This window comes from Ranitomeya imitator, chromosome 7 (genome assembly GCF_032444005.1).
Source record: "Ranitomeya imitator isolate aRanImi1 chromosome 7, aRanImi1.pri, whole genome shotgun sequence".
Taxonomy (NCBI): Eukaryota; Metazoa; Chordata; class Amphibia; order Anura; family Dendrobatidae; genus Ranitomeya; species Ranitomeya imitator.
The window spans coordinates 15,468,445-15,486,009 of record NC_091288.1 but is presented as its reverse complement, the minus strand read 5'-3'; the positions used below and the strand labels follow the sequence as shown (position 1 = coordinate 15,486,009).

The 17,565-nt window shown below is 47.2% G+C and overlaps 1 protein-coding gene across 2 annotated transcripts; it reads left to right on the top strand.

Annotated features, from left to right (window-relative positions):
- The first annotated feature begins 6,823 nt into the window (after window positions 1–6,823).
- On the top strand, window positions 6,824–17,251 carry GMPPA (GDP-mannose pyrophosphorylase A). 2 transcript variants are annotated; one of them, XM_069732771.1, is made up of 13 exons: window positions 6,824–6,903; window positions 7,233–7,283; window positions 7,979–8,076; window positions 9,317–9,420; window positions 9,594–9,786; window positions 10,577–10,636; window positions 10,953–11,083; window positions 13,641–13,772; window positions 13,856–13,953; window positions 14,086–14,132; window positions 14,833–14,925; window positions 15,000–15,168; window positions 16,606–17,251. In XM_069732771.1, the coding sequence occupies exons 2-13, from the start codon at window positions 7,244–7,246 to the stop codon at window positions 16,704–16,706; spliced, it is 1,266 nt and encodes a 421-aa protein (XP_069588872.1). In that variant the 5' UTR covers window positions 6,824–6,903; window positions 7,233–7,243; the 3' UTR covers window positions 16,707–17,251. The 2 variants fall into 2 exon arrangements, with proteins under 2 accessions (XP_069588872.1, XP_069588874.1); XM_069732773.1 differs by having other exon boundaries at window positions 6,902–7,070.
- Window positions 17,252–17,565: the final 314 nt, after the last annotated feature.

Sequence of the window (17,565 nt, the reverse complement as noted above, 5' to 3'; positions counted from 1 at the left end):
ATCTACGTCCTTCTACAGAACCTAATTGTATGATACAATATTGTTCTGCTCCAGGAAGACATCCAGGCCTCTCTTGAACCCCTCGACTGAGTTCGCCATCACCACCTCCTCAGGCAAGCAATTCCAGATTCTCACTGCCCTAACAGTAAAGAATCCTCTTCTATGTTGGTGGAAAAACCTTCTCTTCTCCAGACGCAAAGAATGCCCCCTTGTGCCCGTCACCTTCCTTGGTATAAACAGATCCTCAGCGAGATATTTGTATTGTCCCCTTATATACTTATACATGGTTATTAGATCGCCCCTCAGTCGTCTTTTTTCTAGACTAAATAATCCTAATTTCGCTAATCTATCTGGGTATTGTAGTTCTCCCATCCCCTTTATTAATTTTGTTGCCCTCCTTTGTACTCTCTCTAGTTCCATTATATCCTTCCTGAGCACCGGTGCCCAAAACTGGACACAGTACTCCATGTGCGGTCTAACTAGGGATTTGTACAGAGGCAGTATAATGCTCTCATCATGTGTATCCAGACCTCTTTTAATGCACCCCATGATCCTGTTTGCCTTGGCAGCTGCTGCCTGGCACTGGCTGCTCCAGGTAAGTTTATCATTAACTAGGATCCCCAAGTCCTTCTCCCTGTCAGATTTACCCAGTGGTTTCCCGTTCAGTGTGTAATGGTGATATTGATTCCCTCTTCCCATGTGTATAACCTTACATTTATCATTGTTAAACCTCATCTGCCACCTTTCAGCCCAAGTTTCCAACTTATCCAGATCCATCTGTAGCAGAATACTATCTTCTCTTGTATTAACTGCTTTACATAGTTTTGTATCATCTGCAAATATCGATATTTTACTGTGTAAACCTTCTACCAGATCATTAATGAATATGTTGAAGAGAACAGGTCCCAATACTGACCCCTGCGGTACCCCACTGGTCACAGCGACCCAGTTAGAGACTATACCATTTATAACCACCCTCTGCTTTCTATCACTAAGCCAGTTACTAACCCATTTACACACATTTTCCCCCAGACCAAGCATTCTCATTTTGTGTACCAACCTCTTGTGCGGCACGGTATCAAACGCTTTGGAAAAATCGAGATATACCACGTCCAATGACTCACCGTGGTCCAGCCTATAGCTTACCTCTTCATAAAAACTGATTAGATTGGTTTGACAGGAGCGATTTCTCATAAACCCATGCTGATATGGCGTTAAACAGTTATTCTCATTGAGATAATCCAGAATAACATCCCTCAGAAACCCTTCAAATATTTTACCAACAATAGAGGTTAGACTTACTGGCCTATAATTTCCAGGTTCACTTTTAGAGCCCTTTTTGAATATTGGCACCACATTTGCTATTCGCCAGTCCTGCGGAACAGACCCTGTCGCTATAGAGTCACTAAAAATAAGAAATAATGGTTTATCTATTACATTACTTAGTTCTCTTAGTACTCGTGGGTGTATGCCATCCGGACCCGGAGATTTATCTATTTTAATCTTATTTAGCCGGTTTCGCACCTCTTCTTGGGTTAGATTGGTGACCCTTAATATCGGGTTTTCATTGTTTCTTGGGATTTCACCTAGCATTTAATTTTCCACCGTGAATACCGTGGAGAAGAAGGTGTTTAATATGTTAGCTTTTTCCTCGTCATCTACAACCATTCTTTCCTCACTATTTTTTAAGGGGCCTACATTTTCAGTTTTTATTCTTTTACTATTGATATAGTTGAAGAACAGTTTGGGATTAGTTTTACACTCCTTAGCAATGTGCTTCTCTGTTTCCTTTTTGGCAGCTTTAATTAGTTTTTTAGATAAAGTATTTTTCTCCCTATAGTTTTTTAGAGCTTCAATGGTGCCATCCTGCTTTAGTAGTGCAAATGCTTTCTTTTTACTGTTAATTGCCTGTCTTACTTCTTTGTTTAGCCACATTGGGTTTTTCCTATTTCTAGTCCTTTTATTCCCACAAGGTATAAACCGCTTACACTGCCTATTTAGGATGTTCTTAAACATTTCCCATTTATTATCTGTATTCTTATTTCTGAGGATATTGTCCCAGTCTACCAGGTTAAGGGCATCTCTAAGCTGTTCAAACTTTGCCTTCCTAAAGTTCAATGTTTTTGTGACTCCCTGACAAGTCCCCCTAGTGAAAGACAGGTGAAACTGCACAATATTGTGGTCGCTATTTCCTAAATGCCCGACCACCTGCAGATTTGTTATTCTGTCAGGTCTATTAGATAGTATTAGGTCTAAAAGTGCTGCTCCTCTGGTTGGATTCTGCACCAATTGTGAAAGATAATTTTTCTTGGTTATTAGCAGAAACCTGTTGCCTTTATGGGTTTCACAGGTTTCTGTTTCCCAGTTAATATCCGGGTAGTTAAAGTCCCCCATAACCAGGACCTCATTATGGGTTGCAGCTTCATCTATCTGCTTTAGAAGTAGACTTTCCATGCTTTCTGTTATATTTGGGGGTTTGTAACAGACCCCAATGAGAATTTTGTTACCATTTTTCCCTCCATGAATTTCGACCCATATGGACTCGACATCCTCATTTCCTTCGCTAATATCCTCCCTTAAAGTGGACTTTAGACAAGACTTTACATAGAGACAAACCCCTCCTCCTCTCCGATTTTTACGATCCTTTCTAAACAGACTGTAACCCTGTAAGTTAACTGCCCAGTCATAGCTTTCATCTAACCATGTCTCGGTTATTCCCACTATGTCAAAGTTACCTGTAGATATTTCTGCTTCTAGTTCTTCCATCTTGTTTGTCAGGCTTCTGGCGTTTGCGAGCATGCAGTTTAGAGGATTTTGTTTTGTTCCAATCTCCTCACTGTGGATTGTTTTAGAAATGTTCTTACCTCCCTTCTGAGTATGTTTTCCTGGATCTTCTTTGTTCGAGTCTAATGTTTTTCTTCCCGTCCCCTCTTCTTCTAGTTTAACGCCCTCCTGATGAGTGTAGCGAGTCTTCTGGCGAATGTGTGTTTCCCAGGTTTGTTGAGGTGTAGTCCGTCTCTGGCGAGGAGTCCATCATACCAGTAATTCACACCGTGGTCCAGGAATCCAAATCCTTGTTGTCTGCACCATCGTCTTAGCCAGTTGTTTGCATCAAGGATCCTGTTCCATCTCCTGGTGCCATGCCCGTCTACTGGAAGGATAGAAGAAAAAACTACCTGTGCATCCAGTTCCTTTACTTTCTTCCCCAACTCTTCAAAGTCCTTGCAGATTGTCGGTAGGTCCTTCCTTGCCGTGTCATTGGTGCCAACATGTATCAGAAGAAATGGGTGGACGTCCTTGGAGCTGAAGAGCTTTGGTATCCTATCGGTCACATCCTTGATCATCGCACCTGGAAGGCAGCATACTTCTCTTGCAGTTATGTCCGGTCTGCAGATGGCTATAATAATTATATTATAATAATAATTAATTATAATTAATATTATATATAATACATTATTATTATAATACATTATAATATTATTATAATACATTATAATAATAATGTTATTTCTATAGCGCCAACATATTCCGCAGCACTTTACATTTTAGATCGGACTTGTACAGACAATAAAGACATTACAGGGTAACAATCACATAAATCAGCAGATCCAGGAGGAGCGAGGGTCCGGCTGCTCCAAGCTGCAGCCTATGGAGGAAATAGGGAAGACATGAAAGCCTGTGTTGTACGGTTCAGCCATCAATGTAATAAACAGGGAGTCCCATAGTCTGCCCACCACACAATATGATGCCCCCACATAGTATGACGCCACCACAGAGCCCCCCACACAGTATATTCCCAACAGGGCCTCGCACATCATATAATGTCCCATCAGCGCCCCCCCTACACAGTATGATGTCCCCAGAGCCCTCGCAACACAGTGTGATTCCTCCACAGGGCCCCCCCACACAGTATGTCCCCACGGTATGATCCAGAGAAAAAAAAGGGATTGAGATCCAGCTCCTAAAATTCGGTAATTTTGGTAACTAGATCACATGGTACTTTTAGACAATTTAATTTGTCTAAAAGTACCATGTGATCTAGTTAGGCAATCTGGTTGGTGGATTTCCCTCATATAGGACAGCTAAACCAGATTAGGATATGGCTATGAAAAAGATCGTCAGATCGAAACGCGTTGCCGTATAGCCCTTCATGTGCAGGGGCACCCACCGGGAGGGAGTTTGGTTATTCCATATTTGTGGATTTTATCGTCTTTGGAATCTAATAAAATTACCAAATTTTAGGAGCTGGATCTCAATCCCTTTTTTTTCTCTGGAGGACTTGTTCGTTTACCTGCGACGGAGATCCGTGCACCTGTGATCGTCATCGGTGAGCTGGCTTATTTCTTTTCTCTTGTTGCCCACGGTATGATGCCCGCACATACTGTTTGTGTCCTCACATAGTATGTTGCCTCTACAGAGCCCCATACACCATATGATACCCACACAGTGCCCTCCACACAGTATGTTTTCAGAGTCAGCCACACAGTATGATGTCCTCACAGTGCCCTCCACACAGTATGATGTCCCCACAGTGCCCCACACAGTATGATGTCCTCACAGTGCCCTCCACATAGTATGATGTCCCCACAGTGCCCTACACAGTATGATGTCCTCACAGTGCCCCACACAGTATAATGTCCTCACAGTGCCCTACACATTATGATGTCCTCACAGTGCCCTCCACACAGTATGATGTCCTCACAGTGCCCCCCACACAGTATGATGTCTTCACAGTGCCCTCCACACAGTATGATGTCCTCACAGTGCCCCCCCACAGTATGATGTCCTCACAGTGCCCTCCACACAGTATGATGTCCCCACAGTGCCCTCCACACAGTATGATGTCCTCACAGTGCCCTCCACACAGTATGATGTCCTCACAGTGCCCTCCACACAGTATGATGTCCTCACAGTGCCCTCAACACAGTATGATGTCCTCACAGTGCCCCACACAGTATGATGTCCTCACAGTGCCCTCCACACAGTATGATGTCCTCACAGTGCCCCCACACAGTATGATGTCCTCACAGTGCCCCCCACAGTATGATGTCCTCACAGTGCCCTCCACACAGTATGATGTCCCCACAGTGCCCTCCACACAGTATGATGTCCTCACAGTGCCCTCCACACAGTATGATGTCCTCACAGTATGATGTGCCCTCCACACAGTATGATGTCCCCACAGTGCCCTCCACACAGTATGATGTCCCCACAGTGCCCACCACACAGTATGATGTCCTCACAGTGCCCCACACAGTATGATGTCCTCACAGTATGATGTGCCCTCCACACAGTATGATGTCCCCACAGTGCTCTCCACACAGTATGATGTCCTCACAGTGACTCCACACGGTATGATGTCCATGCAGTATGATATCCCCACAGTATGATGTCCTCACAGTATGATATCCTCACAGTATGATGTGCCCTCCAGACGGTATGATGTCCCCACAGTATGATGTCCCCACAGTATGATGTCCTCACAGTGCCCACCACACAGTATGATGTCCCCACAGTATGATGTGCCCTCCAGACGGTATGATGTCCCCACAGTATGATGTCCTCACAGTATGATGTCCTCACAGTATGATGTCCCCACAGTATGATGTGCCCTCCAGACGGTATGATGTCCTCACAGTGCCCTCCACACGGTATGATGTCCTCACAGTATGATGTGCCCTCCAGATGGTATGATGTCCCCACAGTATGATGTCCCCACAGTATGATGTGCCCTCCAGACGGTATGATGTCCCCACAGTATGATGTCCCCACAGTATGATGTCCTCACAGTGCCCACCACACAGTATGATGTCCCCACAGTATGATGTGCCCTCCAGACGGTATGATGTCCCCACAGTATGATGTCCTCACAGTATGATGTCCCCACAGTATGATGTGCCCTCCAGACGGTATGATGTCCCCACAGTATGATGTCCTCACAGTATGATGTGCCCTCCAGATGGTATGATGTCCCCACAGTATGATGTGCCCTCCAGATGGTATGATGTCCCCACAGTATGATGTCCCCACAGTATGATGTGCCCTCCAGACGGTATGATGTCCCCACAGTATGATGTCCCCACAGTATGATGTCCTCACAGTGCCCACCACACAGTATGATGTCCCCACAGTATGATGTGCCCTCCAGACGGTATGATGTCCCCACAGTATGATGTCCTCACAGTATGATGTCCCCACAGTATGATGTGCCCTCCAGACGGTATGATGTCCCCACAGTATGATGTCCCCACAGTATGATGTGCCCTCCAGATGGTATGATGTCCCCACAGTATGATGTGCCCTCCAGATGGTATAATGTCCTCACAGTGCCCTCCACACGGTATGATGTCCTCACAGTATGATGTGCCCTCCAGATGGTATGATGTCCTCACAGTATGATGTCCCCACAGTATGATGTGCCCTCCAGACGGTATGATGTCCTCACAGTGCCCTCCACACGGTATGATGTGCCCTCCACACGGTATGATGCCCCCACAATCCCCCCGGACTCCTGGTACACTCCTCTGAACTCTCTGACATCCGCCCTCATCTCGGTGCGCTGACCTCGGGCCGGTGATGTCTCCACCTCGCGGTTTCTCACTGTAGCGCCCGCAGCTTTGCGTTTCCTTCTGACGTCACGTCTCGCCGCGGATCAGTCACCAGAGGCAGAACGGCCACGTGGGCATTTCTGTTTCCCTGTTTTATGCGTGACGTCACTAACCGGTCAAGTCGGTTTGTTATTACCATGGTGACCACGCATGACCCGCGTACCCTCATCACGTGTCGCCTTCCATCCAATCAGGGCCGCTAATCAGCCAAAACTACAACTCCCGGCATCCTCCTTTCCGACTGACGTGCCCTAAAAGTGGCTGAGGCGGAAGTGTGAGGTGGAGGTTGGAGCAGGTAACCGGGGGCTTGTGAGGGGGTCATGGGGAGACGGGCTGGGTCTGTGGCTGTCGTGCTGTACCGGGGGAATACAAGTACCAGCACGGCCAGCTCCTATTTTGCTGTACGATGTCTCTTGTACTCTGTGGCTTATCTGCCCTGAAGGACTACAACTCCCAGCAGCTGTAGGTTATTCTGGTACTTGTAGTCCCTGTATAAGATTTTTGTTGAGTTTCCAGTATTGTGACTCCATTGCCTTTTGTCTGTGTATCGCCTCCCTCAGCGGAGCGTTGTCAGGTTGTCGCCGCTTCGTATATTTCACTTTTCTGCTTCGCTCTCGTTTTTAGATTCTGCAGAAATGCTGAAAGCCGTCATCCTGATCGGTGGCCCCCAGAAGGGTGAGTGCGTCCTGCCGCCATCTCTGCCCCCATACACTTGTAGGGTGCGCAGACTTCTGCAACCATTTCCCCAATGCACTGAAAACGAAAAATGAAGCCGCTTTGCAAATAGTCCTCCAAGCGTCTTACGTATACAGCCCCATGTGTAGGTGCACTGTGTAACCATGGAAACACAGACGGCCCCCACATGACTGCAGGGTCAGACCACACAGGAGGCTGATTTGTAGTCTGTAACCATGGAGACACATAGGCCTGTATACACAAAACGGCAGGAACATTTCTTTTTTTATTCAAGATTTATTGCAGATTTTTTTTTTTTCCAATGCACTGGAGCAATAGACATGTGCAAATAATGGGCTTCCCCCCAACTTCTTCTGACAGTGACTGGGGGGTCAGATTTTTTTTTTTGGAGTAGATAGAATGCTGCACCTTTCAATGATTTTAAAGGGGAACATTCACAACTAGGACGACCCCTTCTCATTCTCCGTTGAAATAAAACCACTTCTCGTCTCCTCCGGTGCCGTTACAATGGAGTCAGCACTCGCGTTCCTGGGCCTCACGTGTGGTCATTACATCTTGCGAGCTCTACGCCCAATCAGTGCCGTCTCCACTGCCGAACAGCGGGGTCTAAATACCGTCCTCAGTAACTCCAGTGTGGATCTCGGGTTTATGGGGGTCTCTTCTCTGCTTTCTAGGTACCAGGTTTCGACCATTGTCTTTTGAAGTTCCCAAGCCCCTATTCCCCATTGCCGGGGTCCCAATGTTACAGCATCACATCGAGGCGTGCAGCAAGGTAGGATCTACAGTACAGGAGCTCTCCAGCGCTGCTCACGTCCGCATTGGGAGGCGAGCGGGGCTGATGATGGGTCATCTGCACTGTCCCCGCCACATGCTCAACGCTACTCTCCTCCTAATACAGAAGTGAGCAGCGCTGCAGAACCTCTTTACAGATTAACCTGATTGGTCATCATTGTGTGATATGTTCGGCTGGGGGAAGGTCGGTGCTGGACTCGCCATAGTACCATCCTCGTATAGATGGCGGTATCTGGTCCTGCAGCTTAAAGGGAAAAGGCCGGCTGTCTCACGCAGGTTCTCTCATCTTCCTATGTTATTGCAGCTGTGGATGTTTTTCGCTGCAGCGTGACAGAGAACCTATACAAGGACTATGTGTCTCAGCGTCTCCCCACCCCGCTCCCATAGACTCCCATGTCTCTCAATATTTGTGTGTATACAGTGCGAGACCTGTCACTCTGGGGGATTGAGGCAGGGATCGGCCTGTTGGACTAGTTATCAGAGACACGTAGTCCCTGGCCAGTGTATTTTTTTCTGAAGTGCCTCAGCATAAAACACATGCTGATATGGGCAGCAGGAATCAGCAGAAAGGTCTCTATTAACTTCATTTGCTTAAATGGAGCTGAGCTGCACTACCCGACCCAGTCACGCGGGTATAGATGGCGCCGTTGTAGGGCACTTCACTGCTCTGCTGATTAGGAATCAGTCTTCATCTGGAAATCTGCTCTGTACAGACTGGTTCTAGTCTTGCACTGATGTGGATTAACAAGCCAGGAACAGATCTCTGTAACCTGTGTACAGTACACCTGAGGGCCTGGAGGTAAAGTGATGCAGGGACTGTCCACCTGTTCGATTCCAGTTATACACCAGTACTGTAATATTACTGGTAACAACTAGTGATGAGTGAATATACTGGTTACTCGAGACTTCTCGAGCATGCTTGGGTGTCCTCCGAGTATTTTTTTTAGTGCTCGGAGATTTAGTTTTTCTTGCCGCAGCTTAATGATTTACATCTGTTAGCCAGCATAAGCACATGTGGGGGTTGCCTGGTTGCTAGGGAATCCTCACATGTACTTATACTGGCTAACAGATGTAAATCATTCAGCTGCGGCAAGAAAAACTAAATCTCTGAGCACTAAAAAATACTCGGAGGACCCCCGAGCATGCTCGAGTGAATATACTCGTTACTCGAGATTTCCCATCTGTAGTAACAACCCATGTGACACCATCCTTTCTTGTAGGTGCCAAACCTGAAGGAGATCTTACTGATCGGATTTTATCAGCCCAATGAGGCCCTGAGCCGCTTCCTTGTCACAGCGCAGCAAGAGTTTAAAGTAGCGATCAGGTGAGATGATGGGCAAAACTGAAGGAGGGTGCGGGGAGCTGTGAGATCTGAGACGATGGGGAAGGAAGCAGAATTTTGAGTGCAGCTCTGGATGTGACTGTAAATTAGATGATCGGCTTATATCGGTATGAGTTGTTCCGCTGTATGTCACAGTCTCCTAACCTCTCGTGCAGGTATCTGCAGGAATTTTCAGCCCTGGGTACTGGAGGAGGCATTTATCACTTCCGCGACCAGATCCTCTCCGGGGGACCACAGGCATTCTTTGTGATGAACGCAGATGTTTGCTGTGAATTTCCTCTCTCCCAAATGCTGAGGTTTCAGAAGCAACATGAAGAGACGCACAGATACATCATGCTGGGAACCACGGTAAGCCTAATGGACAGAAAATCTGTCACTGGTCACTCACCCAGCTGGACTGACAGCTGCAGATTGTACTGACAGCGTGAGATCTCAGCAGGGCAGATGGACACTGTGGAGCTGTCAGTCAGGCTAGATCGGCCTAGATTGAATATAACTAGTGATGAGCGAATAGACTCGTTGCTCGGGTGATCTCCCGAGTATTTATGACTGCTCGGAGATTTAGTTTTCATCACCACAGCTGAATAATTTACGGTTACTAGCCAGCTTGATTACATGTGGGGATTCCCTAGCAATCAGGCAACCCCCACATGTTCTCAGGCTGGCTAGTAGCTGTAAAACATTCAGCTGCGGTGATGAAACTAAGTCTCCAAACAGTCATAAATACTCGGAGATCATCCAAGCGTGCTTGAGAAAACCCGAGCAATGAGTATACTTGCTTATCACTAAATATAACCTATACAGCCATTCTGACACGAGGCTTCACAGTAAGTACACCACAGCCATCAGGTGAAGGAGGCTTATTTATTAATGTATTCAGTCTATATGGGGAAATCTGGTGACAGATCCTCTGAGAAGCTCAAGATAGAGATCTGCTGGAAAAGTTTTAGTTTCTATGTAAAGTCTGACAGTCATTCCAAGTGTAGCGAGCCGTGTGATTGATTAGGACAGAAGATGGCAGGTTTGGGGATCTTATTTAGTGGCTCATCCCTTTAAGCCTTATTTTCATATTTTTGCTTTCATTATGGTAAATATACCCATGTGCTGCCTATAATTATGTACAACTTCCTGTTTGCAGGCGAATAGGACTCAGTCTCTGAATTACGGCTGCATCGTGGCAAAGGCAGATACCCAGGAGGTAACGTGGTGGCGGGAGACGGCGGAGGTGATGCCATGATAGGACACTGGTTGGCTGACCAAATTTACAGAAAAATAAGAGGCTTCTCCCAGTCCTGGCAGCCTCTGGATGGGGGATAGATTACTACCGTGCAATCGGTGCCCAAAATCCTCTGTACAATTCAAAGGAAATTGTAGCCTCCTGCTGCTGCCACTAGGTGGCGCTCGCTGCATACAGGCTCACAGTTCCTCTGTAAGACCTTGGTCTCCCCCTAGTGGTGACTGCAGGCAGGATCTGATCATTGTGCTCCATGGTTGTCTGTCTTTGTCCCCTGCAGGTCCTGCATTACGTGGAGAAGCCGAGTACATTTGTCAGCGACATCATCAACTGCGGCATCTACCTCTTCTCGCCTTCAATATTCCAGCACATCGCTGAGGTTTTCCAACGCAACCAGCAGGAGGTGCAGCTGTGAGTCGCCCGTTCCCTTTCTCTCCAGCCCGGATGCGCCCTCGTATCCCCTCCTTTCCAATGCTGTGGTGTCTCCCTTTTTCATTTATCATTTCTTCATGTACATTCATTCTTCTTCTTTTTTCCTCCTCTTCCTCTATGTTCCTTGTGCTTCTTGCATGTGCGGCCAGTTGTTCCTCCAGCATCAGGTGAGTGCTGTGTGGCCACCGGCACATGGCATGGGCACAGCTGGCGGTTTATGGCACACGGCCTGGGCACCGCCGGCGGTGATGGCACCTCCCCAAGCTCTCAGATCTATTCACTCATCACAACCATTCTACAACCTGTTGGCTTCCTCTTGTCTTTCATCTCTGCTCTTAAAGGGAATGTATCTACTGGAAATGGAAATCGCCAGTTGTTTCCATCACATTTTTTCACATTAACAAATTAGTTAACCTGTCACGAGATTTTTCCTCTGCAAGCGCTGTGTTAGATACCCGCCAAGGGAAGAGTCAAGCAATCTCTGCACTAAAGCCGATCTCTAGAAATCCTGCACAGGTGCTGCTGTCCTCTAGTTCTGTTAGGCTACTTTCACACATCAGTTTTTTGCCGTCAGGCTCAATCCAGCGAATTTTGAAAAAAAACGGATCCGTCGCAAATAGTGAAAAACTAATGCGACGGATCCCTTTTTTTGCTGGATCTGATGACTCGCTGATCCGGGGACTGGGGGGGAGAGAGAGAGAGAGAGAGACCAGAATGGAAAATGCTACGGAGCATGCTCAATTTAAAAAAAAAAAAAAAAACAGAATAAGTTGCCGGATTCAGTCATTTGACGGATCCGGCGCCATAGGCTTCCATTATAGCAAACGCCGCCAGATCCATCACTGTCCGTTTTTTCGATGGACACAAAAAACGTTACTATGTCCATTTTCTCCAGCTGCCGGAAAATAAATTTTCGACGTATCCTGTGAAAAATGGATGAAACTTGAGGCCATCCGTCACAAATACAAGTCTATGAGAGAAAAATGGATCCGGCGGCAACTTTTGCCAGATGTTTTTTTTCAAAATTCGCCAGATTGAGCCTAAGGCCAGGATCACACATGCGAGAAACACGTCCGTGTCTCGCATGTGAAATCCAAGCTCTGGTTCCGGCACTGTGGAGCGGAGCGTGCGGCCGCATAGCAACACATGGAGCCGCACGCTCCGCTCTGGAGTGCTGGCGCCAGAGCTTGGATTTCACATGCGAGACACGGACGTGTTTCTCGCATGTGTGATCCCGGCCTAACGGCAAAAAACTGATGTGTGAAAGTAGCCTTAGGCTACTTTCACACTTGCGTCGTACTCGGCCCGTCGCAGTGCGTCGGGCCGACGTACCGACACTAGCAGTGAATGCGCCGCACAACGGGGGCAGCGGATGCTGTTTTTCAACGCATCCGCTGCCCCATTGTGAGGTGCGGGGAGGCGGGGGCGGAGTTCCGGCCGCACATGCGCGGTCGGAAATGCTGCATACGACGCACCAAAAAACGTTATATGCAACGTTTTTTGGTGCCGACAGACCGACGCACGACGGTTGCGACGTGTGGCAATGCGTCACTAATGTTAGTCTATGGGGAAAAATACGCATCCTGCAGACAACTTTGCAGGAAGCGGTTTTTCCCCTAAACGACATATTCAAAACGACGCTAGTGTGAAAGTAGCCTTACATAAACAGTATATTTGCAGTGCAGCAATGATGCTGAGGCTACTTGTCCCGGCTCCATCACTCTGCACAGAAATCCGCATGCGCAGGTTTGCAGACTGGCCTAATATGACTTGCATTGTTCCCGATTGGGCGAGTGTAGGGCAGGGACAGCTGGACTCTTCTGCTCAGTGGCTCCACCTCCTTGACTCCAGCAAGTTCATTGGAAAGTGCATTCAGCAAGCAGATAGTCTAGTAATACAATAATAATCAGGATATAACTTGTAAATGAAATGATGGGTAATATATTCCCTTTAATGGCTGGATATGATGAATAATGGCTTCTCAGCTAGAAGCATCTGTCTGTACATTGCTTTGCTGTTTCTTAAAGGGGATGCCCAGGAATAGAGAAACATGGCAGCTTTTTTTTCAGAAATGACACCCCTCCTGTGTGCAGGTTGTGTCTGGTATTGCAGCTCAGCACCATTCACTTCATTATAGTCACAGCCCCAGCTGTAATGACACAATGCACGTATCCGGTTTAGGAGAGGGTGGCCATGTTCTTCTAATCCTGTGCAAGTCTCATTTTTTTCTGGGGAAGCTGAGTGACCACTGATATGGCCGGCACGGCGTCTTCCATGGAGGCGTCTGATCCTCCTGCGGTAACGTTGCAGTGGATGAGAATGTTCTGCGCCTTCTTTTTGTCGGTTGGTAAATTACATGTTACACGTGAAGTCCGGACCTGCTGCATGGCGCCGCTCAGAATCACCATGTGCTGTGGGCACACTGAGCCAGCAGGGGGCAGCGGTGAGAAGTCGGGCTCAGCCAGAAAGCAGTCAACACCTGAATGCTGCAAATAAAGTGGACTGAATAAACCCATTGTATTCCCTTGTGTTGCAGCGAGGAGAACTCGAGCTGGCAGCGGACGGAGGTGATCAGGCTGGAGCAGGACATATTCACCGAGCTAGCCGGACGGGGGCAGCTCTATGTCTACAAAACAGACGGCTTCTGGAGTCAGATAAAGTCCGCAGGGTGAGTGTGAGCTCCCAGGTCGAGCGCAACGCAGACACATGGCCGCTCAGCTCACTGCTGTGTGTTGTGTCCTCATCCTCCAGATCAGCCATTTATGCCAGCCGCCTGTATCTGGACCAGTACCACAGAACGCATCCCGAGAGACTGGCACACAATCAGGAGGGGGCCCCAATCATACTGGGTACGGCTGAACATTATCTTATTACTATGAATACAACCTCCCCAGGCCCCACCGTTGGCATCGTGCCGGGGTCAGACTTGTCTGCCACTCTGTAATATATTCTATAAGGCTTTTATTTTTTCCCCCCCGCAGGAAAGGTGTACATCCATCCCACCGCCAATGTCGATCCAACCGCCGTGGTGAGTAACTGTATCTGGCATGATGAGATGACATGGGGGGGTTCACAGATTTTTATGGGTCCGTACTAGGTGTAGGTGTTTGGTGCAACTCCGTATTGTACATGAAAACTTCGGGACACAGACCCCATAATATAAGGGTGTTCATGGGCTGAGCGCTGCGTCCTGGGCACCAGTCTGCTTCTCGCATCCATCATACTCTGTCCCAACATGAACTGTCTGCAGGACTCCTGCTCGCACCCAGGGCCATATGAGGCTGTAGAGTCAGAGCAGGAGACCGCCAGACTGTTCGTGCTCAGACAGAATTTCACAGAGTTCAATGCCAGGAACTGTATGAAAAGCGGACATGATCAGTGCGGACCACCCTGGACCTCTGCATAATAGTAACAGACTCCGTGTAAGATCTGTGTTTTCCCGGTAACAGACTACAAGTAAACCCACTGTAGTCTGGAGTTATTTCACTCCTCCTTATACGAGTTGTCCCATTCTAGAGAACTTTATGCCGTACAATGGGGAAAAACCCAAACTGAATATTATTGATCCTTACCAGATCTAGCACAGTCTCTCCACCGATGTTTGGCTGCAGTGGTAATATCACTGCAGCCTAACAGATTGGTGCAGCACTGAAGAGCATAAATGTTAATATAAATTTTTTTTTTTTTTTTTTTTTTTTTTAAATTTCTACATTTTCTTACCTTGACAGCTGGGCCCCAATGTGTCCATTGGTATGGGGGTGAGCATCGGAGCTGGGGTCCGGGTGAGAGAATCCATCATATTACATGGCGCTGTGCTGCAGGTAAACAGTGTGGTCCTCGAGAGCCACGTGCCACTGCCTGACTATATGAAGCGCTCACTGGTTTTACTCTGCAGGATCACAGCTGCGTCTTAAACACCATAGTCGGCTGGGACAGCAGCATTGGTCGATGGGCCCGCGTGGAAGGGACACCCAGTGACCCCAATCCTAATGACCCTTACTCCAAAATAGATAGCGAGACCCTGTTCCGGGAAGGGAAGCTCACACCTTCAATCACAATTCTGGGTAAGAAACTTTGCAAAAAATTACTGGAGAATGTAAGGCGAGTGGCTATAGGAAAAACAGCGGAAGGTGGAATTTAGTCTTGTGCTACATTAAGGTCTTAGCTGGGGCGGACATTAACCTGCCAGGTCCATCTATGGTGGGAAGTAAAAGTTTTACTTCCATCGGGAAGAGCCGATTTCCATACTGTGTTTGCGAGACTGGAAAGTTGTATCCAGCTCTGTCCAGTTTAATATAATTTCTATGGTTGAAATCCTTTTCGTGCAGTAGAATTATGCTTGGCTCGCTGCTTGTATTCTTATTCCTGCCATTTCCTCCTCTCATTCTAAGAAGAAAAATATATAACACAAGGTCCTACAGAAGAATCAGCCAAGCCGCTGATTATTTACTGTATTGTGCTCATTAAAGTGTAATAATATTGTTCGCAAATACCTCCAATTAGAAATGTAGTATAGTTCCTCTGATTCGCTATGTCACATTCCCAATGTGTAGGGCATTGTAGAAGCTTACGTATCCATAGTTTGGACCACTAGCAACTAACTCACTATATTACTCGGATACCTAAACTACGGCAGTGCTCTGTGCATGGTGTGAGCAACGTTGCTAATCAGAAGAACTATACTACATTTCTAAAAGTTATTTGCTATTGTTACTACTAAACATTGTGATAGGAAAAGCCAGTAAAATACAAGACCGTACCAGACATAAATTGCTACTTTCTCTGCTGGCTCTGACATGGTGACCTGACCTGTTTGACATCGATTGTAGGAGCTTTAGGGTACGTGTCTACCTTCAGGACGGCCGGCGGTTTGGTCGGAGCGGCAAACCCGCTCCGCCCCCTTCTGTGACGCGATGCCAGATGTATTCATAGCGCACATCCGGGATCATCGCACCCCACCATAGGGCCCTGTGTTATACCTTGTGTTGCTGCAAGGTATACGGACATGCTGCGATCGTAAAAGACGCGGCACATGTCCGGAGTCGCAGGGCCGCCGGGTGCGTGTTACCACGCATAGTGGAGACGGGATTTCATTAAATCCCCTCCACTATGCTGTAACATCTGGACACTGCATATTTGACGCTGCGGCTCTATGCAGTGTCAGCCTCCCCTGTTATGTTCCATGATAAATTAAAGTGGCAGAGCTGCAAAGTTTGAGGCTGCGCTACTGATATGTACTGAGGGGTTTGTGGGGGCATTAATTGCCCCCCCCTGGATCAGTGGTCAAATATGGCTGATGATTTAGATCCGAGTATATGAACCCAGAATGGATCTCGTAAACTGCAATCCGTTCTCCGAAAAGCAAACTAATCTGTCGTATTTGTGCACCAGAAAGCTGCTGGCAAATGGGTGGAGTTGTCCTAAAGTGGCTGCTGAACGACAACAATCGTGTGATTTGTATCATTGCGTTCTGTATATTCTTACATTGTTTTCTCCTGCAGGATGTAACGTCTCCATCCCAGCGGAGGTTGTGATCTTAAACTCCATCGTCCTCCCCCACAAGGAGCTGAGTCGCAGCTTTAAGAATCAGATTATCTTATAGTTTGGGGACATTGAGCTGCGCTCAGGGCATGGACTGCGATGTGTGGACGGCGGCCCCTCCAGCGCACCAGGATCTCCACATCCACGTGACCTCTGGAGTTTCTGCTGCCGATAAAAATTGGCCACAGAGCGGCCGGAGATCAGAGGTCGTTCTCCTTCCAGGCAGTGAAAACAGAACCGCAGCCAAGAGACATAACTAAACACCGGCGGCTGCTGCGCTCTGTAGCCCCCGACCCAGGCTCCTATCATTTCCACTGTAACATATCACGTACCCAGAACATCCGGGGGGCCGAGACCTCCACATCCGACCTCTGATCGAGAGTTTATTAAAAGTTACATTTGGAGAAGCGATTTGTGCAATTTTTGTAAAACTTTACCGTCATCCTCTGCAGGAAAATAAGTCTCGTCAAGAAGGATGAACATGGATATATCTATATACAAGTAACTGTAGAAAAAAACATTTTGTTTGAGGGTTAATGTACAAAATGTAACTTTACATTATTCACTTTATTTTGCTAATTTACACTAAAGTTGAATATTAGGACACCTCCTATTTCCTCTTAGCTTCATTCCTAATGGGGCAGATTTACTAATCCACTCTTAATTTTAGGCAGAATCCAGATGTTTGTACTCGGACAGTGATACACGGATGTCTGAATTCAACTTTTGCCCGTGTGGGTGCATTTTCTGAATATTGAGGTGCCATCAAGGCAGGAAATCTGCAGTTTTATAGCATCAGGTGAAGAAAGCCGCTCTGGCAGATAAGGGTGGTCTGTTTAATAAGTTATCTGCAGGGTCACAAGTTATTAATCCGCTCTAGGACCTGCTCCAATTGGCAAAACAAGGAACTTTTATCCCAG

Coding starts and splice junctions, on each gene's coding strand:
- GMPPA (XM_069732771.1), top strand. CDS start 7,244: ATGCTGAAAGCCGTCATCCTGATCGGTGGCCCCCAGAAGG. Junction 7,284..7,978: donor GATCGGTGGCCCCCAGAAGG/GTGAGTGCGTCC, acceptor TCTGCTTTCTAG/GTACCAGGTTTCGACCATTG. Junction 13,954..14,085: donor GGGGGCCCCAATCATACTGG/GTACGGCTGAAC, acceptor TCCCCCCCGCAG/GAAAGGTGTACATCCATCCC.